Source organism: Ambystoma mexicanum, chromosome 2p, assembly GCF_040938575.1.
Source record: "Ambystoma mexicanum isolate Mex_15411 chromosome 2p, UKY_AmexF1_1, whole genome shotgun sequence".
In the NCBI taxonomy this organism is placed as follows: Eukaryota; Metazoa; Chordata; class Amphibia; order Caudata; family Ambystomatidae; genus Ambystoma; species Ambystoma mexicanum.
Window position 1 is genome coordinate 1120511044 of NC_090923.1, and position 24588 is coordinate 1120535631.

At 48.7% G+C, this 24588-nt stretch overlaps 1 protein-coding gene across 1 annotated transcript in view; it reads left to right on the forward strand.

Moving 5' to 3' along the window:
• LOC138567181 (forkhead box protein N2-like) overlaps positions 1-9136 on the forward strand; it is a 124293-nt gene extending 115157 nt beyond the window's left edge. Inside the window, exon 5 of the mRNA XM_069645155.1 lies at positions 4910-9136. Coding sequence (XP_069501256.1) covers positions 4910-5202 — 293 coding nt within the window. The 3' untranslated portion in view covers positions 5203-9136. The remainder of the gene's footprint in view (positions 1-4909) is intronic.
• Positions 9137-24588: the final 15452 nt, after the last annotated feature.

Consider the following 24588-nt stretch of genomic DNA (forward strand, 5'->3'; position numbering starts at 1 on the left):
TGTCCTTAGGGATATTACGCTCCTTGCTTGAGCCCCTACCTGACGGGGTGATTCATCCCATGCCCTCTTCATTGGATGACTCTAGAAAGCTTAGGCTAAATTCAGGTAATCTTATGTGCACTTATTAACAGCCACTCTTTGGATAAATATAAGCTGCAATTCATAGAGCTTATCCTTGGCACAGAACAATATTTGTATCACTGAAAACGGACTAATTGAAACCAGCGCTCCAGGAGCATACCCCTTGCCATTGCTGCAGGTTATAAAATGGCCTGTACTCATTGGCCTACACCTCCGAGTAGGAGAGTAGCTATTATTTTTAGAAACACATCCTCCTACATTAAGCTTTCCCTACCGGCCACCTTCAATGACGATTATGTACTTGCTAAATGTAACATCTTGTATAACTGTGCTATTTGCTTACCAGGCCCTTGGTCAAAACCTACCTTTCCCAGTGATCTCAGAAACCCAGTGCCAAACTTCAGTTCTCATGAGCCCATTAAGGTGCTGGCAGAATTCTGGGCCCACATTGAGTCATTATACACCAGTTCCACTCTCCTGAGCAGTTTGCACGTCTGGACTCCATCAATGGGAGACCGGCCACACCCTGTATCCTATCTTTGCTACTCCTAACTTGAGGAGGTTCTATGATTCCCCTAACTTGAACCAGTCATCATTCCTTAAGATTGGCCTGTCGCACACTTTGCTGCACCCTCCCAGTCACGCAGATTAGAATTGGAAAAAACGTAATCCCCTTCTCTTCACACGTCCCAAATTGAGATCCCTTGATTGTGACCAGTCAGTGGCCTATGCCCACTGTACCACCTGGTTTACCCGTAACTCCCAACAGGTTGGCGAGCCGGCTTGAAGGAATGTAGCATCATAGTGCGATTCAATAAGTACCAATGGCTTGCGGCTCAAAAAAGCTTGGAACAGGCAGTTCGAGTTGGTGTGGCTCGAATGCTTGACAGGGTCTCAATGAGTGGAAAACTGAGCTTTAATAGTGAGCCGGCTCGACTGGATCCGACAGAGTTCAGTTCAACACATGGAAAAAGGTCTTGGCTTGAATACGTTTCTAACAAGTGGCAATGCTAGGGTCGGTGTAGTTCAAAGCAGCTCGAACTTAGGTGTGAAAGGCAACTCTGTTTTTTTTTTAAATGTATTTATTTATTAAGCGCCAACTAGCCCGCAGGCATCGGAGCTCTACAACAAATACAACACAAGACACATAAACGAATAGTAAGCAGGAGGAGAAAAAAAAGAATTAAACATTCAGTCAGTTACAATTCGTAAGTTCGATCTTTGCAGCAGCTTAAAGGTGCTCAAAGCACTCATAACGGCTCAAAATTGCAAAGAGCCGAAGGCAACTTCTTTTGGTCCTCAGGGTACTCTGGGAACCTTCATCCAGGTCCCTGAGGAAATGTGAGTGTCTTGTCCCCTTCACAGCCAGGAAAGTTGCCAGGGACACTTGCAGGGCTTGCGACTTCAGCAGGCTTTCCTCCGGCTGGTTGCTGCAAATGCTCCCCAGAAGTGGTTAGGGAGAAGGGTCTGCACCCTCCTTGGAAATCCTTGTCTTCAATCCAATGGATTGGTCCATTCCAGCCCTCTTGTAAGGGGCCAATCCTTTCTGTTGTAACAAGGGTTATTCCTTGTGATGTCCGCTCCCAGAGTGTCTTGCCGGCAGGAAAAAGGGGCAGGGGAGAATCTCAGGAAGTAAGTGGGGGGCTGGTAAATCCAAGATGGCTGACCCCTTCCTCAGTGTGAAGGTCCTTTACAATTACACCGTCCTTTCCCAATCACCGGTCTGCCTCAGATCAAAAAGACTCCAGTAATTATTCCACCAGGGGCAGCTTCCCCGTTGTGTTGAAGAGGTCCCCCTTTGAAGCTCCTAGCTCTCAAGCCACACCTAGAAGAGGAATGTCCTGTTCTCCTGGGAAAGGTGTCAGAGCTTCCCAGCAGAGATCAGAGAGCATCCCGGGCAAGGCCCACCATACGTAGTCAGTGAAACTTCCAGGCCAAACTGGGTTTCTGCAGTTTTAACTGTACCTTCTCATCTGCCACTAGATCAAAGCAGATATATCATTAATTTCGATTTATCAAAAGATCTGCCACCAGACAAATTAGGCTCCAGTTAAAGGTATTTCGAACATGGGTGCTAGCAGGTTTAAAGGGAACCTGTGGCTGTTTGAATGCATTTTGACTCCAACAGGCTGAAACATCTGTGTGTTAACTCACCTGGTCCCTCTAACCAGTGCTGCATATTAATTCAGTTATCGGTTCCTGCTTCCTAATTTAAGAATTCCATGCAATGTTGTACCTTTTCTGACCACTGAAGCAGAGACTATGGTGGTTACAGCCACTGATTCAGGCTTTAATGCATCGCCCTGTACCTGGGATGCCCTGCCTGTGACCTTAGATCAGTGGTATACAAACCTTTTTATGCTGAGCCCTCCATTGAGCAAATATGTTGCCAAGCCCCCTTCAGTAAAAATATTGCTGCTTGCCCCCCAGATGCCATTTTGCTTACATTTTCTATTAAAATCAGGCATTCCCCAGCAGGGCCAGCCCCACAGTTTGAAGACCACTGCCTTAGATGCTTACAAGTAGTCCACATTGCTGCATCCACCTACTGTCAAGTACATGACCTAATTCAGCACCCCCTTCCATTCTGGATGCACCCCGAATTTATTACTGAGCAACTGCTCGCAGACCTAGGACAGCCTTAGTTCTTAGAGCCGACAGAGAATGGCTTGTGCTTGCAAACGGATCTATGTGATCACTGCGCCGCCCATAACTGTGATGGCTGAAAATGCTGATGCCAGATAAGGCGCAGCGCAGTGATCATATAGATCACTGTTCTCGCTTCCCCCGGCCTGCTTACCTTCACGGAGGCACACTTCTGTGTGTGCCACCTGCACCCTGCTATCCCTGCGGCATCAGCTCCTCCCACTAACGTGGTTTAGATCTGACGCCACAGGGTGCTTTTCTTTTTTTTTCTTACATGTCCCCCACTTAACAAAATGGTAAGCGGGGAACACCCCTGCAACCCCCACTCCCGTTATGGCACCCAAGTAGAGCTGGGGACACCCCTGCAACCCCTGCTCTGCTTGGGTGCAGTAAATGTCACCCTCATTTTGTGCACCTCCAAAGTTGCAGTGACTGCGGGGGCGCACAAATGAGGGCGACATTTTGGTACGATTCCGTTGCAAACAGTGTGCTACTTCTCATAACATCTTCCATTTCGGCGTTATTACGGACTTTGTCATAATTTCCCCTATCCATGTCCTCTCTCTGCTGTTTGAACACAGGAAACACCAATGGATAAACAGTGGCACTTAACAAATTCTCCCCCAAACATAAAAGCATAAAGAGATCAAGCAAAGAAGGAGTATGTACTCCAGCAGTGCCCTCCTCAAACACACCAAAGAGATCCAGCGAATAATAAATATGTACTCCAACCATGCCCTCCTCGAACACACCAAAGAGATCAAGCAAAGAAGGAGAATGTACTCCAACCATGCCCTCCTCAACCACACCAAAGAGATCAAGCAAAGAAGGAGTCTGTACTCCAACTATGCACTCCTCAACCACACCAAAAAGATCAAGCAAAGAAGGAGTCTGTACTCCAGCCATGCCCTCCTCAAACACACCAAAGAGATCCAGCGAATAACGAGTATGTACTCCAACCATGGCCTCCTCGACCACACCAAAGAGATCAAGCAAAGAAGGAGAATGTACTCCAACCATGCCCTCCTCAACCACACCAAAGAGATCAAGCGAATAATGAGTATGTACTCCAACCATGCCCTCCTCAACCACACCAAAGAGATCAAGCAAAGAAGGAGTCTGTACTCCAACCATGCCCTCCTCAACCACACCAAAGAGATCAAGCGAATAATGAGTATGTACTCCAACCATGCCCTCCTCAACCACACCAAAGAGATCAAGCAAAGAAGGAGTCTGTACTCCAACTATGCACTCCTCAACCACACTAGTGATTAGCTTTCTCCAGACAGTGAATCCATGAACATGAATTAAAACAAAAGGGCTTTACTGTGTGGTAACGCCCTTGGCCCATCTAAATGGACCCCAGGGAATTGAGGGCCTTTAACAAGGGCAAGGGTTGGCCACAGGGTCTAGAGCAGTGAGTGGGGCAAGCATTGGGAGGCAACAGGAAGGGAAGGCAGGGAGCCAGGGCAAGGCCAAACACTGCAACCCAAAGCACCCAAAAGATAGTGGCATGGAACACAGGATTAGATCAGTAGATAGGCCTGCGTTCTGGAGCAGCCGATTGGCTGGCCAACGTTTCCCGTGTGCTAATAAAAATACAAGCATAGGCTCAGCCAGCGTGGCATTAAAACAGGTTCAAATTCACAAAGCAATTAAATGATAACAGAATTAAAAACGCACTGCTCTGCTACGCAACAGACACACGGAATAAATTGGCACGCCATGCTAAACACACATACAAATGCCTTGCCGTGGCCACACATCGTCCCCTCATAGCCAGCCAGGGTCAGGCAGATGCTTTTATTCACTTCTTTCTTTAAAGGAGCAATATGAGCCTTAGCAACGGAGGTTTCCATGGGAACCCACACTGTGGCAGTGGTGAGGCTGGCTGTGTGGGTGCAGGGACAGCAAGCTGACAAACATCCATTCAGGGCACCGATCTAAACATGGTCCGTCACGGAAGCGGAACATCCTCCATCTCTTATATTTGTACGTCACGGATGCTACTGGAGTGAAAGTGTCGGACAAATCTCCACTGGTTTTAGTTAAAAGTTTCAGAACACGCCCTTCCACTTTCTTTAACACGTCAAACAGAATATTGTCTCAGCTGCTTGAAAATGACAACAGCGATGCGCCATTCCCGCCAGTGACAGCGGTTTCTCATTCTCTTCCCCCACAGGTGGAGGCGGGAGTGGGCAGCAGGACGACGCAATATGGCTCGCCGAGTACCACCGGGCGGACCACAATTACAGCATCCTGAATATCCAGGTGGTGCCAGCGGCCCCTGCGCAGCTGCAGGCCCCCACGGGCCAGGGCATGCCCGCTAATGGCGGCTGCCTGGAGCTCCTGGTCTTTGCCGACCACAGCGGAAGCCGGCTGGACTGGTGCATCGAGGCCATGGGCCTGGTGGAGGTGGACAGCGAGGCCCAGGAGGCGGCAGGCTCCCTGCTGCACCTGGCCGGGATTCAATAATGAATTAGGGACTCCGAATAGCGAACACTCATGCCACACTGGTGCCATTTGCACTTGCGTTGATAGTGACACTCACTCCCATGTCCCGGGTCCCCCTTTCTCCTGGAAATCAATCGAGAGCAGTATGTGGCTGGGGGCTCTGAGCACTGCCAAAGTTAGACTTATGCCAGGAACTGTGGGTCTGGGAAGTTTTGAGAAAGCCAATCATGTCATGGACACAGGACATAGGGGTTACTGATATTCTTCAGGGTCCAAAATCCACTGAGAGGGACAGTAAAGAAAACAGATAGCGCCGCACACACACTCACAAACCAAAGAGGCGCGCCACAGTATAGGCACTTGTGTGACACACAGTGGCGTCACCAGGAATCAAATTTAGGAGGGGCACAGAGGGGGCCAAAGACAAAAGTAGGGGGGGCACAGACAAAAGTAAGGGGAGAACATGGTCACTGCTCTCTTAGGTAGGGGGGGCACATGGGGGGCACAGGGTTTCACAGGGGGGGGGGGCTGGCCCCCCCAGATCCCCCTTAGCAACGCCACTGGTGACACAATGTCTGATTAAAGAAAGTTACCAAACATTGTGTCTCTGGCGAGAGCCTCGGGGGTCTGTGTAATCTTGAAGGTGCTGCTTCTGTGTGGACCCTGTAAGATTCACCTCAGCTGAGTCAGGCCTACATGGTCGGGGTAAGGTACGAGATCGGAGCCCTGTGCAACACAAGGCATAGCTCAGTTGTCAGAGGCCAGGAAGATTTGTGTAACTGCAGCAAAATCGCCACCTGTGACCACATTCTTAAGATCTTTGTAAACAAAAATGACTCCTGCGAGCACTGGCCTGTATAGGATTGATGTGTACTTTGAGGGGCAGCTCTGCCAAGCCTGGTGTAAGCACATTGTAACCTGTGGGGACAGTCAAGCTACCAGAGGCCTAGCCTGTGGAACAGAGATGGCCATGCTTCCCAAAACCTGTCTCTGTGTGATGCACTTAAGATACGTGGATATCCTTCGACCACAGCCTGGAAGATTCCGAGAGCCCGAGGGACCTCTCGCCAAACTGAAGCCTATAGAGTGAGTGTGTGCACTCTGGAAGTGTCTGCTTGCCAGAGGCCACTCCTGTTCTATCAGTCTACCCGGAGGAATAGCACAACTGTCCCAGACCCGAGCCTCCTATAGAGTATTGTGTCAGTTTAGAATGTTCCTATGGCTAAATAGACAGTATTTTTTTTTAAATAAAAATAATCACGTGAAACATTGAAGCAATGGTTTTGCACAGTTTAAATTGTGTTTATTTTTGCTTCTTGTCTTTTTAGTTTTCTATTTGTTTTTAAAGAGACAAATCCACAGCGGCGGGATTCCACCCACTTCCCCGTTAAATGCTATTCCTGACCCTAGTGTCTCTCTTTGACATAAAAATGTAGCACATCACACCAGCTGAACTACGCTTGTTTTTGCACAAGAACACGACAATAAAAAAAAAATGCTAACTGGCTTCTGTTTTTTTTCCACAGGCCCCTCCCCCTGCCCAATTACCATGCAGCAGGGGCGCACGTATTGCAGTGGTGGGGTGGCCATAGGCCAAGAGGGCTGGAGGTTAGCGTGTTGCAATGAACACGGAGGTCGGTGTGTTGCCATGACCATGTAGGCCGGCTTGTTGCCATGAACAGGGAGGTAGGTAGGTGTGTTGCCATGAACAAGGAGGTAGGTGTGTTGCCATGAACAGGAAGGTAGGTGTTGTGCCATGAACCGGGAGGTTGGCAGTGCTAAGCAGTGGAAAAGAAGGTGCAACGCAAGGGCGTTCGTGTCCTCCCAGTGGGTAGCATACGCATGGCGCTTCCCAAAGCAAGACTGCCAGAGGTGAATTCATCAAAACAAGTCCTAAAGGCCAACGACAGGCACAAGGTAGCCAATATGTTGTGAGAGCAAAGACAGTTCTAGAGACCAGCTAAATACAGGTAATGGGCATAATGAGCAGTACTGGCACAGAGGGAGGGAAAAGGGGGCACTCGCCCTGGGCCCCCACCTTGGAGGGGGCCCCACAATGCTGCCTGATCTAAAGAAGTCAGTTCCCATTGTTTACTAAACTTAAATAGCACCGTCAGGATATTTAATGGTGTGCTGCTGAGGCTCTAAACCTATTGCCTGTCTGGCGTTGACAAGTACATTCTGCTCCGATCTATTCATCCTGCAATGCATTCTGGATTCACTAGGACACAGCTCCAGAGCGTTCTCACCTTCCGATGAGAATTATATTGATCATGTGCAATAGCCAAAGTTGAAATGCATGCTGATAAATGTAATGCAGTCTGGTTCAGAAGTTAACTCAGAGTGTTAAAGCACTCATTGCAGAGATATGTATTCATATGCAAGATTACAATACTAAATTCCAGCAAGGTCAACTCATCCTTTTCTATGTTTGAAGTTGATGAACTTGAATGTATATGTACTACCTTTTGCAGCACAACAGGTACTACACTATTATCAGCAATATACCTGCACCAGATAGTCCATATAGTGGTTGCTATAAAAAAATAAGTTAGGATCAGTGTGGTGAACGTCTGGAACTGGTTTGTTCAGATGAAGACCTGTAAAACCTAGGCAGCCACCTCCAAGTAGTATAACGTGTTATTCAGAGAGGTGATTAGGTATTCAAATTCAAGACTGCGGAACCAACGCGTTCATGCTTGTATCCTGGCTCAGCCAGCAGATGATAAAGTGATCCTGGACAAATCATATATCACTGACATTACTGTGCTGTTCTTGAAAAGGTTTGTCTTCTCACATGCTGGTGGCATTGTTTAGCCTATTTCCTGATCAGACTTTTTATGTAGGCCATTTCAGTGGAAGGGGTTCTAGGCAGACCCTCTGCCAAGCATATCTTAAGGCCTGCTCATGCTCAATTGACACAAAAACGGTTTACTTTTTTGTACAACTCAAAGTTTGTGTTTATGTTTATAAATAACAATTTCACAAGCCTGTGTTTTGGGCACATTTAAAACTTTAAAATATAAAAGAGATACCCAGGTGTAATATTTAAGATCACATCAGTTAGTATGCTGGTACTTGTATACTTACCTTGATGATGGAGACAATGTAGCTGGGATAATTCCTATTTTGCATAGTACACTTTTATAACATTTTGTTTTTCAAAATGGTCATGTTAGCTGTCTACTTTCCAAGTCAGTTCTATCAAATTTATTTTTAGTTCATCGTACGTGCTAGAAAAGAAAGTAGTAAAGTGCAGAAATTGCAAAGTGGGAGGAAATCCCAGGATCACCTCTTAATCAATGTGTGATCCTGGGCATTTCATTTTATCTTGTATTGCCTAACCAGTTGGCAGTCCCTAAACCATTCATATGTGTCACTCTTCAGAGTGATGTTGTTCTTAGGGGATGATCTTCAAAACAGCTTCACTCATGGTTTCACTGACTGTAGTGTTGCCTCCTCTAAAATAATATATATTGGGCATTGATATATTGCACACCACAGCCACTTATTTCTTTGCTACCTTATGGAAACTCTACTTGTACACCATGCCCCTCTTCTAATCTCAGTCTGTCTGGACATGGACACCTTCCTGCTAGCTAATCTTCACCCACTTTGTATGCTATGGTATGTGTAGCATTCTCCTTGCTTCCAGTTGGTCTCCTGTATCCATGCCTGAACACTTTTGCAGTCTGCGAGGCAGTTAATCTGAGTGCTCGGTCTATTCTGGAATATGTGCACCTTTTTCATACGATCTGTGTCGTGCATTTATACTATGGCCAGTATACCTTCTCCATGGCGGCTATTGGTGAAAAATGTCCTGTACCTATGCTAGAATGCAAGTATCCATGGCATGTACTGCTAATGCTGCCCCTGAAATGCTACTTATTATCATTCTGATTAAAAGCAAGAATAAAGACTGTCTCTACCTCAGGGTCAGACAATTGTGCTGTAATTGTCAATAGTTGTGTGTCTAATTTACTTGGTTCCCCCCAGGATGTCTCTACCACACCACTCTCATCAGACTGCCCTTCTCTGCCATGCAAAGGAATTATTGTGTGCTAACTGTACCTGGCTCACCTCACGATGCCCTGAACCTTGCATCATTGTCAGACCGCCCTGTGCCAATCAGTGATAGTAGTATCTATGAGCCAATTGGACCTGGCTCCCCACATTATGCATCTAACCTGCAATTATCGTCAGACTGCCCTGCACTAAAAAGTAACTGTTGTGTATTAACTGTACCTGGTTCACCTTATGATGCCCTGAACTCTGTATCAATGACAGACTGCCCAGCTTTATTAAGCAATTGCTATGTGACAAATGTACCCGGCTCCCACCATGCTGCCCCTCACTATGGATCACTGCCCGATTGCCTTGTCTTGACAGGCGATAGCTATGCACCAGACGTTCCTTGCTCACTACAGGAGACCTCTGGCACTGTACTAATACCAAGTAGCCAACTTGCTCTACAGGCTCAGCCACTTACCAAGACGCTTAACCCTACCAAGCCCAATGTACACTACACCATTCCCACTGGAAACAACACCTATCTGAACCGTGCTTTAATTAATGCTCGCTCCTTGCCAGCGCATGTGCCAGACATCAATGGCCTCCTCACCTCTCTGAACCATGACACTCTGGCCATATCCGAAACTTGGCTGCATGAAGCAACCCGGGCCAGTCCTCTCCCTTGCTGTCCCTCCAGGCTATACCATCTTCTGCAAAGACCATACAAATGCTATAGGAGGAGGGGTTGCTATTGTGTCCAAAGACTCCATCGACATGAGGCCGTTCAAATCCTCCCTAGGAGGGAATGGAGACATCCTCTCCATGAAACTGTCCACCTCACCTACGAGTACCATCACTGTCCACCTCATCTACCGCCCTCCTGGCCCAGCCTTGAACTTCGAAGAGCATCTTCTCCACGTCCTTGGAGATAATATTAAGGTCTCCTCCAAAATCATCCTCCTGGGTGACCTGAACCTACTCCTTAATGACCCCAAGGACCTCCAGGCCTCGTCTGTCGCCAGTTCACCCAAAGCTCTAGGCTTTAGACACTGAATTAACAACCCTACGCATGCCAAGTGTTACACGCTGGATTGGATCACAGACCGTAACTGCTTAACCTCTATCAGTTACAACCCCCCCCTACCTGTGGTCCGACCATAATATTATCAATTTTGTCATCCCACACCTCAAGAAACGGAAGCCCAGCTCCGTACCTTTACCACCCGCGTTGGCACATAGTTCCCACAAGCTCACCAAGGAAGGCATCCTACCCTTTCTAGACTCGCCAAACCTAAACCCGCCTTATTTTAAAGGACCCTACTATTCTGGCAGACCTCTATGCCGTGGCCCTAATATCAGCTGTAAACACCATTGCCCCATTAGCTCTCGGCAAAGTCAAACTTGCCAGACACTAATTCTTGGTTTACCCCAGACCTCTTTGAACTCAGGAGTAGAAAATGCCTGGCGGAAACAACTTGGAAAAAAAAATACGTCCAACTCCTTGCAGCTTGAGTAGACTGAAGTCTCCAAGCTATACAAACAAGCTATCATCTCAGCCAAATCCTCTGCCTATAATGCTAAATACGACACTAGAGAGATTTTCACCATCCTCAGGGAACTTGAAATCCTCACAACCCCCCCCCCCGTCCCTGATCAAGGACAAAGCTTGGTGCACCAATGTCCAAACGGCCATGCTCATGAAAATCGGCACCCTTAACAAAATAAATCCTCACCAATCAAGCCAGCCTGCACACTTCGCCCAAGATCACTGAAGCCGAAGTCCTTGCCATATTAAAAAGTCTAAAACCATACAGGCGCAAAGGGGATGTGTGTCCTGCTTCCATCATCAAAGACTGCTCTGAAGTCAGCACTGTTTATCACCGCCTTCATCAATGTCTCCTTCTCTGCAGGGATAATGCCTTCCAGCCTCAAGGAAGCTTGGGTACTTCCACTCATTAAAAAAAACACCAGTGCTGGCTTCCGTCCAGGACATGACACGGAATCAGCGCTGCTGGATTTGAAGAACCAGATTGATGCGATCAGGGATGAGGGGCAGCCGGCCCTCCTCCTCCTTCACCTATCAGAGGCATTTGACCTAGTTAGCCACAGAATTCTAGGCCACCACCGCAACACTGCAGCAAACTTTGCACCTGAAGCCACCTTAAGAATTGCATCCTTTCTAGAGGGGAGAGCCATGAGAGTGTTTGCAGAGAACGCCAGTGCCCTAGCTACACCTATCACGTGTGGTGTACCACAAGGCTCGTGTATATCCCCCACGCTCTACATCTTCACCAGACCCCACTTTGATATTCTGGATTCTATCGGCATAGCTTACACCAACTACGCCGATGATACTTAAATTCTCCTCCCTCTGTCTATTAATTATGAGTCTTGCACCCTCAATGCTGCATACTCCACCATTCAGGCCTGTATAGAGATCCCACTAGTAGGACCCCCCTGTGGTTCAACCAAAACTCAATGATCAATATTCAGCCTGGTCCCTGTATCTTCCCATGTGAAGACGCTAGACATATACCTTTACGCCACCCTCTCATTGTCCCACCAGGTGAACGCTATTGCATCAACCGCAGTTTACACCACCAAACTACTAAATGGCTGAAGACCCTTCCTAACAACCGATAGCTGCCTCACCATAGCACAACAGTTATTGGTGCCAGGCTCGACTACTTTAACATCCACTTCGCTGGTACCTCCAGAAAATGTAAGTCATTCAAAATAACGCCCTTAGAGCAGCCCTGAACATTCCTAAACAGGGACACATATCGGAAGCCAGGAGACCAGCTCACTGGCTCCCAATCTATGAACGGATTATTTTCAAAACCATGTCCATTACTCATAAGTGTCTGTCCAACACGGCTCCTCCCTACCTTTCACAGAAAATCACCAGAGCCCAATCATCTAGGCCAAATAGGACCCCTTATGGTCACCATTTCCTATAGCCAAAAATCAGACGATCGAAAGCTGGTGGCCAGAGCTTCCCGTACATCACTGCTAATCAGTTAAACTCCTTACTTCCTACCTTGAGAACAGAGCCGTCGTACTGGGTATTCCGGAAAGCCCTCCAAACATGATTGTTTGTCTAACGAGTCCCGAATTAATGTATATGCAAACCATTTGTCAATCTAATGTTGTCCTTTTTTCATGTTAATGCAAGTAACTGGTTTTTGTAACGGCGCCTTGATGCCCACGGGCTGTTTGTACGCTTTATAAAAGTAATAAATAAATACAAATAAAATAAAGAGGGTAAGGGGACTAACAGGGGGTACCCTTAGGTATTTTGATTACTGTGGGTGACATATGAAGCTTTATGTTGCGATTGCAACGAGGGGACGCAAACAGATATTCTTGGATCCCTTAATTCCTTTGGTTCAGCGGAGGGGACCTGAAAGGTGTCTGTGCCGTGGGCCCAAAAGAGCTTAAGATGGCCCAGCACTGGCACATGGCCAACCATCTCCATTTTCTGGCTTACGTGGTCTGAAAAAACACAAGAGCCCCCGCCCCCCCAGAAGCCTAGAAGCCTAGCAGTAAAATGGACCATAGGGTGCTGCAGTTACCTGAAAGATGTAAATAGGACCTCCTACTGTCATAACTCCTTGTTCCCCCACTAGCCAAGACAAGAAATAAACGCATCGGCAGTCTTGCTGCAGAACGTCCGAGTTTCTGTTGCGACTTCTGCCACAGCAGAAACAACCCTTGCTTGGAGAATTTATTTTCTTTGATGCAAAAGAGTACTCTTGACTGTAAGCTTCATGCAGGATCCCTTCTGCTTCTGATCGGTCTAATGACAGGTGTATTACACATTTCAGTGGTACTCAATGTCTTAACCCTTGAAGGAGGATGGCAAAGTCAGCCCTGCCGGGAACTCAAACTATGGCTGTAGGCAGGGGAGCCGATTTATGAATTCCTGGGGGGGAAGGGAGGGGGCCCAAATGTAGGAAGTGACATCACCGGCAGTTATATGACCGCATTTGCAATTTGCACGTAGTCGTCAAATTGGTGCAAGGGGGTGGGGCGCAGAACGGTGTAAACATTGGCTAGCTTGTACTGCATATACTAAAGTCAAGTAAGAAGGAGGTTTCAGCCTTCCAGTTTCATTCCAGTAGGCCATCACTGCCCCTACACCACCCCTCTATAATCATCCAGGTTGTAGTAGCCCTCAAAAGGCAGAGCAACACAAGTAGGATGGGAGAACGAAACGCCAGCCCATCCTGTGAGTGTGTCAAACCTCAGAGCAAAGACTGTGCATGTGCCTCCTACTTTGGAGCACAATCTCACTAATTTGGTGCAAATCTTGCAAGTGGGAGCATGGGAATCCCCTGTGTGTGTGTGGGCTGCAGACCCCGGATCACATGCTCACTTCTTCAGTGTGAAATTCTGGCCAAGTCTCTTTGGGCAAGCATTCAGTATGGGTCTCAAACCTTTAAACAGTGTGATATATTGAGGGGGCACCTCACTCCTTGGAGCATAGTATCACCTGTTGCTGGTAATCTCACAACTTAATGTACAGGTCACTCTTGGTCATCTCAGTGACCCCATGTATATTAATGGAGTCAGTCTGCCATCTGGGAAGACAATTATATATTCTTATATCTTACGGGCACAAGCCTTCTATCTCTTGCCCCATGGCGGCTTCCAACATCCTGATTGTCAGCTTATGGACAGCAGGCAGCTCGGGACATGCCTGTTGCCAATTGAATGTAGACAGATCTACTATTTAGACACTGGGAGAGTGCCATGAATCCACATTTGGGGTGAAGAAGTACTCAACATACAGAACACAATGGTATAGTGTTGCAGTCCTGCTGAGAAATGACAATTCGGTCTGTGTAATTGTAAATCAGAGTGGCTGAAAGTACACGCATTAAAAATAAAGCAGTTGTGGAAGTGCTGCTTCAGTGGCATCAAGAGTATGCAATTCCCTGCAGGGTAGTGTTGGTCATTTCCTATGTAAGTATAGCAGTCCTATTGAGAAGTGCCATTAAAAGTGAAGCTGTCCAGTAGGCTGGATCAGTGCTGCCCCCATAAAAGCTGTAGAAGCCTCTGTGAGAAGTGGCAGTACTGTCCCAATGGTTAGAAGTGCAGTATGTTCACATTAACTATGCTTAAGCACTCCGGGTTATTGAATGGTGCTGCTACATTCTGAGTAATTACATCCCTTTAAATATATTAGCTCTTGTATAACTACGACAGTGTTGAGTTATTCTGATGATAATGAAGATGATATCAGACTTGCTCAATAGTTCTGGTTCTGTATCATTAAAAGTACTTCAGATCTTCAGGAGGATAGCTCAGGGGCAACATGCTCGCCTTGGACGCAAGACGACATGGAGAAACACAGGTTCGATCCCTCGGTTCGCGCAACACAGGTCCGATCCCTCGGTCCGCGCTTAGAAACCTCTAGGTATTACGTGCATTATAATTAACCAATAAAAATAAATAAATCGGCTGAGAAGTGCTAAGCCTTGTAAGAGTGTAGCAGCTCAACTGAGAAGTGCTGATGTTGTCCCATCAAAAGTATAGCAGCCCCACTAAGATGAACTAGCATTGCCTCAACAAAAGTATAGCAGCCCCACTAAAATGAACTAGCATTGCCTCAACAAAAGCATAGTGTTACCGCTGAGAAGATTCAACAATTATAGAAGCCCTGTTGGGGAAACAGCAGTACTACCCCATCAAGAGTATAGCGAGCTAACTGAGGCGTACCTGCATGGCCCCATTTCAAATATGGCAGCTCTACTAGAAAGTGCTGGCTCATACAGATTACACAGCTCTGCTGAGAAGTGCTGTTACTGTCTCTATAGAAGGCCATTAGCTCAGCACCATTAGGCCCTGCGACTACTGTCCCATTGAATGGTATTACACCGAACAAGGATAACAGTATGGCAAGGTCCATACTGGGTTCTATATGATAATTCCGCATTTTGAAGAACAAATACAAAAAATACTGATTTATTTTGGCCGATTTGTGTGGTCTTCAAAATGCCAAATTATCACATTCTACACCTCCCCCCCTGCCAAGCCCCCCAAGAAGGTGATCCCACCTAACCCCCTGCCTCCCCTCACGCTGTTTCCTTCCTTAGAATCCAGGGGAATTGCCTCACTCAACACCTCTGTTCCCGGCCCATAGCATTCACCCTCACCATGTGCACACTCAGAGACACGGAAAGAGTCTCATTTGCCTTCTCCCTGCCCCCTGCCTCCTCCCTCCGCAGATGCAATGGATGCAATGCAAGAGGGGAGCACAGATGTAGAGGTACACCCAACCCAAACCGATTTTTATAAATTGAGGGACAGACTTGCTTTGCATCTGTGCCTCAATTTCTAAATTTCTAAAAATCGTGTTGGGTTGGGTGTACCTCTACATCGGTGCACCCCTCTTGCCAAGAGGGGTACAGAGATGAACAAATAAACCCAACCCAGAACGATTTTTATAAATTGAGGGACAGACTTGCTTTGCATCTGTGCCTTAATTTCTCAAATTCGTTTTGGGTTGGGTGTACCTCTACATCTGTGCACCCGTGCACAGAAGTAGAAGTATACCCAACCCAAAACGATTTTTAGAAATTGAGGGACAGATGCAAAGCAAGATCCTCTTGCTTTGCACCTGTCCCTCAATTCTAAACATCGTTTTTTTACCCGGCTTTTACCCGGGCAGCCAGAGTGAGACACGGTATGGATGGAACAAAGGGCCATCAATACTGCGTCTCTTCTCTGCGGCCCGGGGCGGGTGCTCAGCCCCGACTTCATTCTGTCGGCGGGTTCCCGGTCCACCAGGGCACCCGCGTATTCGGCGCCCCTGGCTGTAAGCTGCACAAAGATCCCTGAAGCAAGCTCTTAGCTCACTGAGCTATCTCATCCAAGTCTCTGTTTCCAGTTTATAACAACCGTTTTCCTATTACTCGCGGCTCTTTGGGCCCGACTCGCACAATAAGCCTGGAAGTGTTAAGTGTTTTAGTGTGGGGAAGCTGTGCAGGTGTGTCAGTTTAAAAGGAACAAACCACCTTATTCCGGCACGTATTCTACCTGGTCATCGTGTACAATAATGAGTCCCGAGACAGGTAAGGTGGAAAATTCGGCCACAAGATTGATTAGACAATAAGCTATCCATAAAAAACCAACCAACAAAAAACAGAAATGGTATAAACAATTTGGAGAACATGGGATCAGGTGAGCGGGGGACCCTGCTCCAACATAGGGCCAACTCAAGGCTGTTCCCTGTCGCACTTCTTAAGACCCGGCGTTGAGCCGTTTCATACTTTAGCTTTGTCACTTGCTTCTGTCCTTTTTTCCTTCAACTTTCTTTTACATTGCCTCTTGTGTGTCGCATTTTCAGCCCTTCTTTAAGCGTTTTGGACCTTCTTTCATTTGCCTCTTTGCGAGGCGTCTCGGGCTTTGTGGCGTTTTCCACTTTCCATTGTTTGTATGCGTCCAATGAGTCCTTTTTGATGGTGTCTATGTTCCCTTGCCCCCCTTCAGGTGGGTGGGAGGTTGTTCTTGTGTACCTGTGCGCTTGCTCTCGCTGGAGCCGTACACCGTGCCACTGTGCCACTAGGGACGATGATCGGAAGACGGGCTGTCCCTGCCTGCCCTAGGTATAGGCCAAAATCGGCCTGAGGGCAGGTAGCACTTCTTGCTACAACAAAGGACCTATGCCCTCCCATCCATCCGGATGGGAGGGGGTTCTTAGATCTTGGTGTCAGGGGCTGGGATCTTTTCCCGACCTGGGCGCCCAGTTGCCTGGGTCGCCTTTGTCTTTTCCCTCCTGAGCGCCTCCTGGCACACCTATGTGCCAAAGGAAATGCGCCTTTTGGTGTCGCCCATTTCCTTGTGGGGGGGAGGGGTGGACTCCCTTCCTACATGCCTCCCTCCCACCTTATGCCTCTGGGCCTTCTACCTGCGGGGGCAGGGGGGCATGGGAATTCAAGCCGGATCTTCTGGGCAACAGATGTGTGCAAAGGCCCAGTACCGAGCGGCCTTGATTTCATTTGAATACCTTTCTTTTCAGCATCCGAAAGTGAAGACGCTGCGCATTTTGTGGGCTTGACCCCATTAATAGCTCTGACTCCTGTCCGCTGTGTTTGGGAGTTTCTGACATTAGAGCAAAGACAGGAAATGTGGCAACAATCGTTGCTCCGCACAACTAGAAAGGCTCTGTGGAACTTGCCACCTTCAGCCTCAGAGTTAGAGGCAGTCAGCAGCAGGCAGGGTCCTTACACACTTCAGCAGCTTTCCCAGTGAAGGCCCTGACCCGCTGGCTCGTGCAGCGCTTCATTACCACCGTATATTTTCCATCCATCCAGGATCATTTTACTTTTGTTTGTGCATAACCCGGGCATCCGTCCATTTTGGACCCATCACATAGCAATAGCTCATTGCCCCCCCCCCCCAGAAATATGTAGAATGAGTCTTGCTTTGTTTTTGGCATAAAAAGGCCACAGATTTATTTTCTACAATATCATAAAAACCACACTGCACACATTAGTGGAAATAACTCCGCAGATAAGATGCGGCGACTGCTCCGTGTCCAAATAACTTGCTTCCCCCTTCTTTCCAAAGAGTCAATATAGGCCCAATTCTCCCAACCCTTTGCGTCCGAGCCTCTCCTGCCCCTGCAGGTGTTCCTGGACGGGGAGAGTGCTGTTTCCTTGGTGGAAGCTGAGCCCTTGTTCCCCCCAGACGCCCCTGCCGCTTAGGCTCCCAAGGGGCGCTGGTCTGAGAAGAGCGAAGACCCTTCCGGCTTTCTCCTGGCTCACCCGGAGTCTGTCTCTTGTGCTTGGTTGCCCAAACACCGCCACTCCACCTTGTCGTCCTGCGACGTCAACGACCAGGCCTCTCTGCTTTGCCCTGTTTGTAGGGTGGGTGGGAAAACGAAGTCCTCTTCCTGGTTGGCGGGCAGGCGTCCTACTGCCAAGGCTGGATGCTGCCTGCAGTGAGGAGCCTGCCCGTTATAAAGAGGTAGCCCCTCCCCTTTCCATTGTTGCCCTTCGTGGGCTTTTCTTCATTTTCGTCGTGCTTTCCCGGTCGCGCCTCCCCTTCGTCCCAAGGAGGACACTGCCCGGGTTATCGGGGTGCCTCCTCCATTTTGTGTTGCTGTCGTCGTCACTGGCATGTACAGCATGACTTTGTGCAAGCATTGTTTGCACCATTTTCAACATTACATATGTGCACGTGTAAGTATAACCAGGGTCGGAATAGGACAAGAAATAGGCCCAGACACCCAAAAAACAGTGGCCCATCCCTCGCCTCAAAAAAGTGGGCCACCCCACCCCTCAAAAAAAGTGGCCCTCAATCCATCATCTGTGAATCGCGTCAATTGACGACTTTGCAGGTGAAGTTCATGATGGAGGGGCCTGGTCTCGTGCTGTGTGCCATGCTTCTGGTTGCATATGGGCAGTAGCCTGCACATGTGATGTACTGGCAAGTGATATTTTTGCATAAGATGGTGGGTGGTCGACTGCATGTACGGGTGGCTTGGCGGAGGCGGGTCCAGCGGCATTCGGAGTGCAAGCGACTGCCCATTGCCATGCTAATCCCCAACCCTGTTCTTGCCCCTCCTTGCCCAAAACACATTCCAATGGGAACTCTTTGAGCTCGCTTTAATGAAGCCTTAACATCAAACTTTGCACTTTTGAGCATTTGAGCTGTAAATGTTACTGGTGTAATAAAAATGTCTTAACCTGGTCTGCATTTAGCCAATCAGGTTATAAGCACTGTGCGTGTCCTTCAGTGAAATGCGCTCCCCTTTGCCCTCTCAATGCATGTCGTGGGACTTTTTGTTTCCCTATTAATCATAAAACTCAGGACCAATGCATCACCAGTAACATACACAAAAATGGCGAGCCATCTCGAAACAGTATGCAATGCAAGCAGCTATTTGAATTGATACATGATAAGTAATTTATAATGCCCCTGTCTGTACACAAGTGTTTCTACGTTTTAATTCTCCAGAAAGGCACTTGAATCAATCACATACAATGAAGGAAAAAAACTAGCAGCGCACTGCGATTTATAATCAACAATACATAATCCTAACAATACATTTATAAAGAACACATTCACTCACACACACACATCCAAAATTACGCATAATTCATTATCAAGTAATATGTAAAGCGTGTCGGAGCTCTGTAGCGGCATAGGTTTAATCAAACATGGACATCCTTTAAAAGATATTAAACATACACCCAAGTACACATAAATCTAACCTCTAATTAAAATAAACCCCCAAAGGATCATACATTCTGAACAGGTGCTGTGCTGGGTAGGAGCGCAGGGGGGCCTGGGATCCCAAGTACCCCACCATAGGATGCCATACCATGCATTACCAGCAGCACTTCCACCGAGTCCCACATCAGCAGGTGCTGTGATGTGCTGTGCAGGGGTGCCGTAGGATGTCACCCCATGCACTCCCAGGAGCACCTCTTCCGCTTCCCACAACATCGGGTTGATGGGTTGGAAATTGCCACTGTGGGCCAACAATGGAGGCTCGTGGCCCCTTACAGAGCAGAAAATCCATGCTCTCTCCCGGCGCCCGATGGCCTCCGCAGAATGGGGAGATAATGACCTTAAATTCAGACTGCAGGCTGCAGCGCGAGACGATGCGCGCAGATACAGGGGGCCATCATCTGTCAGTCTCCCCAGGCAGGGCTTTATTGACTGGCTGGCAATTGGTTATTGCAGCTCGTGCTCCGGGCAGGGGTCACCCAGCCAGTGTGATTCATAAAACTATTGCGGCTTTATGACAACTTTCGATGGAGAAACGTTCGGAACTCAACGGCACAGTCAAATCAATAGGCAGAGTAAGAGAGATTTACAATTATTGATTTCAAAGCTAGCCCGGACTCAGGACACCTGCCAGCTCAGTGTAGCTGCCCGTTCACCTAAAGCTAGCCCATACGGGCCATACCGCATCACACACTCCTTTGCAGACTTGTGGCGGCGTACGGCGGAGAGAGGTGCTGAGTGAGTAATACAAATCACTGGGAGGGAGCAGGCAGGGCCGAGGCGGCCTCGCCCAGCCCTGCCGCTCCCAGTGATTTGGGATCACTGACTGCTGCTGGCGCCAAGGCGTTGCGGCAGTTGGCCGCAGGCCTGCCGCCCCGCCGCATTCCAAGTGTTACCTTTCTCAGCATCCGCGGCGGGCAGGGCTGCAAGATCTTTAACTTACTCCTGGCGAGCACCAGCTTTAAGGTTCCTGTTGTGGCCTAGCGCGGGGTAAAACGCATGGCGCAGCAATGAGGCACGGACACGGAGCTCAGGATACACGTCCGTCTTTATTAACTAACAACTTCCAACTGCCCTTCCCATCCTGCCCCCTTCCCTCCGTCACTTCCCGTTCCTCCTCCTGCTCCCCGCTCCTCCCGCCCCTGTAGTCATGGGGACGTCAACGTGACATCTTCCCCCTTTTTTAAACAGTTACCAAACTCTTCGCAACAGGCGGCGGTCTGGTGAGCCTCTAGTCCATTTCCTCAATCCATCGACGAGGCTTGTTCCGGGCTCGCTGCGGTCGGGCAGGACTGGGTCTTGGCGCTGTTCCGACCTCAGCGTTTCCCTGTCCTTCGCCCTGCTCTGATTCATCCGAGTCCCACTGGTCTCCGAGGTAGGGCTCATCAGACTCAGTCCAGGGAAGCCTGTACTCTTCCATTCAAACGGCGAGCTCCTGTTGGCAGGAGTTCTTTGAAGTGTGAGAAATTTCTCGTGACAGATCCTCCGGAGCCGTGAGCGGTGATCATGGACCCTTTCTTTTGTGTGACCAGAAGAGGTTCTTCATTGAACGCAGCAGTGTGCTTGTGGGTTATCAGTTGACGCACGGCCACGACATCTACTTCGATGTGAGAACTCTTCGCCCGCCTGCGGGTGTCAGCGTACTCTTTCATCAGGGCTTTGGCTGCTTCATCACGCTCTCTGACTTCCGGGTCTAGGATGGGACGCGGGCTGATCGCCTCGGCTTGAGGGAGGCGTGTTTGTGTGTTTCGCCAAAACATTAGCTCCGCGGGAGTCTTCCCCGTCGTGCTGTGGGGGTGTCCCTCTGTAGTCTCTCATGAGCTGGTTCAGCAATTGCTCATATGGTTGCCCGGTTAGGTGTGCGACTTTCAGAGCTCGTTTGAGATTGGCATAATTCGTTTAATCATCCCGTTGGCTTGAGGTCACAAGGGTGTGATTTTCCTGTGATGGAACCCGAGGTACTCTGCGAACTGGGCGAAATGATGTCTGCAGAATGGAGCCCCGTTGTCTGTTTTGAGTACCTTTGGCACCCCATATGCCGAGAACATGTGATCGAGAGCTGGTATAACATGATGAGCAGCTGTGGACGATATAAGTCACACTTCAGGGTATCGTGAGTACTCGTCCATCACGTCTAAGACATATTTTCCGCCTTCTATGGGTCCAAAGAAATCGGCTGCGACACCCTCCCATATTCTCTGTGGGAGCTCTGACATGAGCAGTGGTTCTGGATGCTGATTGGGTGTAATGAGGCAGCATGTGGGACACGCTCTTAGGGCAGCCTTTACTAAGGTGTTCATGTGGGGAAACCATACCTTTTGGCGGAGCATTCGTTTGGTGGATACCATGCCCATGTGGGTTTCATGGGCCAAATCAATGACCTTTGTCCTCATGGCTTCAGGGATCACTAGTTTGCAGTCCTTTAAAAGCAGGTGGTCTTCCGACAATGCCAGTTCATCCTTCACCAGTAACAGTCGTTCCACGTCTTCTTCTACTTGGCCTCCAGCAACTTTCCCTTTTTCTTTGGCTCTTCGCCACTGTCCGGATTTTAGTCCCTTGCAGATGATGCGGTAGGCTGGGTCATTCTCTGTCTCTCTGGCGAGTTCCTCCATATTGAATCCTTCTGGTGTGGTCTGATGGACAAGGTATCTCAAGTACCTATCAGCCACCGATGGCTCTGGCATGCTTTCCCCCCGTGGTCGTCTCGACAGGAAGTCGGCTGGATTCTCACCTTCCCCCGGTCTGTGGATGATGTCAAAAGCATAATCTTGTAGCCTTAACCCCCACCGGGCGATTCGTTGAGGCATTTTGGCTTGGGGATTGCCGTACAGGAACAGTAGGGCCCGATGGTCTGTGATGACCCGAAAAGGTTTCCCATACAGAAACAGATGGAAGTGCTTGCACGCCCAGATGACGGCAAGCCCCTCTTTCTCCGCCTGAAAGTAGGCCTGCTCAGTGGTGGATAGGCTGGGGCTGGCGTAGGCCACTATGTGTTTCTGCGATGGGTCCACCAGATCGAGTTGCGCCAGGATAGCCCCCAAGCCCACAGGGCTGGCGTCGACCGTTAGCTCCGTCTTCTGGTTGTGATCATAATATGACATGTTCTCCGCCTTTGCAACTCTTTCTCTAATCAGTTTGAAAGCTTTCTGGCACTCGCTGGTTCATTCAAACTTCTCATCCTGATGGGTCAGTTTTCTCAGCGGTTCACCCAGAAAAGATCGGAGTTCAGACACATTGGTTGGGGCAGAAGTGTCATTTAGGGCCGCTACCTTTTCTGGATCCGGGGTCATTCCTTCTTCGGAAAATACATGACCGAAGAACTTTAGGGTGGTTTTGCGAAATTCGCACTTCTCCTTGTTTAGAGTAAGGTTGGCATCGTGTAAGGCCTTGCACACCTTCATTAGTGCTTCATCGTGTTTGCTCACGTCAGCGCAAAACACCAAGATGTCATCCGAATAGTTACGACAGTTCGGGATATGCTTAATGATGTTGTGCACTTCGGCCTGGAACGTTTCCGCTGCTGAGGACACCCCGAAACGTAATCTCTTGTACCTGAACAGGCCGACGTGAGTGACGAAGGTTGTTATATTGCGACTCTCTGGGTGAAGTACTAGCTGGTGGTACCCCTTTTGTAAGTCAAGTTTGGAGAAGACTTTCGCCCCGTTCAACAAGTGGATCATGTCTGTGATCCTGGGTGCAGGGTATCTTTCTTGTTTGATTGCTTGATTTGGGCGTCGCATGTTGACACAGTCTTATGGCCTCGGATCCTTTCTTGGGGACCGGGACGATCGGGGAAACCCACGTGGTGGGTCCGGTGGCTTTTTCGATAATGTCTTGCTCTAGCAATTTCTGGAGCTCTTCCTCGACCTTCACTTGGATGTTGACCGGGATTCCCCAATATGGTTGGGCCACTGGACGTATAGAACTGTCCATATGGAATTTGATTTGTCTGTTCTTGAGCTTTCCGATTCCCTTTAATATTTTTGGGTATAGATTGTTTATCATTTCCACAGGGTCAATGTATTTGTGGACCATGATGTTGTAGAGTATGTGGATTAGGCCCATACCAGCTGCTGCCTTGAAACTCAGGACGCAGCCACTGTCTGTCTCGGTGGCCAGAACGTGGATTGGGACTCTCATTTCCCTCCCTTTGTAGAGGCAGAGCCCGCTGAACTGACCTAGGCATCTCAAAGGGGTCTTGGCCCGTAAGCATATATGTCAACCGTGGCTGGCTGGAGTTTCGGCTTCTGCGGAAGTTCAGAGTATATCTTTTCACTCACCACATTGATGGTGGCCTCAGTGTCTATCAGGAACTCTGTTGGTCTTTCTTGTAGTTTTATGATGAATGTCAGGCTGTGGGCTGTCGCCGTGGGGTTGCCCAGGGCATAAACGTACGCCCTCTTCCTCTGGTCGCTTCTGGATGAACTGGGGTCCGAGACTGTAGGGAATTGCTCTACCAGGTATCTTACATGCCGCCTTGACCTACGTTCAGGACGTGCGCGCATAACAAACCTCCTTCTTTCTCTCCTCTTCTGTCGGTCCTCTCCAGAGTCTCTCTGGTCTCCCGTGGGTTGATTCTGGGTGTTGGGCGTGCTCGGGGCTGGGTTGGGATTGGATGGCCCTCAGTATCGACTTCTCATGCGAGACGTATTGTCTTTGAGCCGGTCTTTTCCTCCGTCTCGGAACAATCTACACACTGCCTTGAAGTGTCCTTCCTCGCCGCAGGACGTACAACTCTGTCCGACTGCAGGGCATGTTCCTTCATGAGGGTACTCGAACCCGCATTTATAGCAAAAGAGTTCCTCCGAACTTCTCTCCTGCTGTAGTTTGTTTATGTTTTCTCCGGCAGTGGTGTTCCCAAAACTCTCCACCTGTGAATCAATGGCTCTTTCCACTCTTGCTAGCGCTAGGATTTCCTCCAGGGTGCGGTACTTCTGGAGGAGCTTCCTGCGGAAAGCTTGCGACTCACACCCTGATATGATTTGAGACCTCAGGGCCTCAGTATTGGAATAGTTGGTGAAATCAGTGTTTTAGCTTGGTGCGCAGTCTCATGACGTATGCGCCCATTGTCTCTCCTTTTGCTTGTTTGGTGCTATGAAATAAGTGTCTTTCATAATCGACATTCGTGTGCGGCGCGAAATAGGCTGCCAG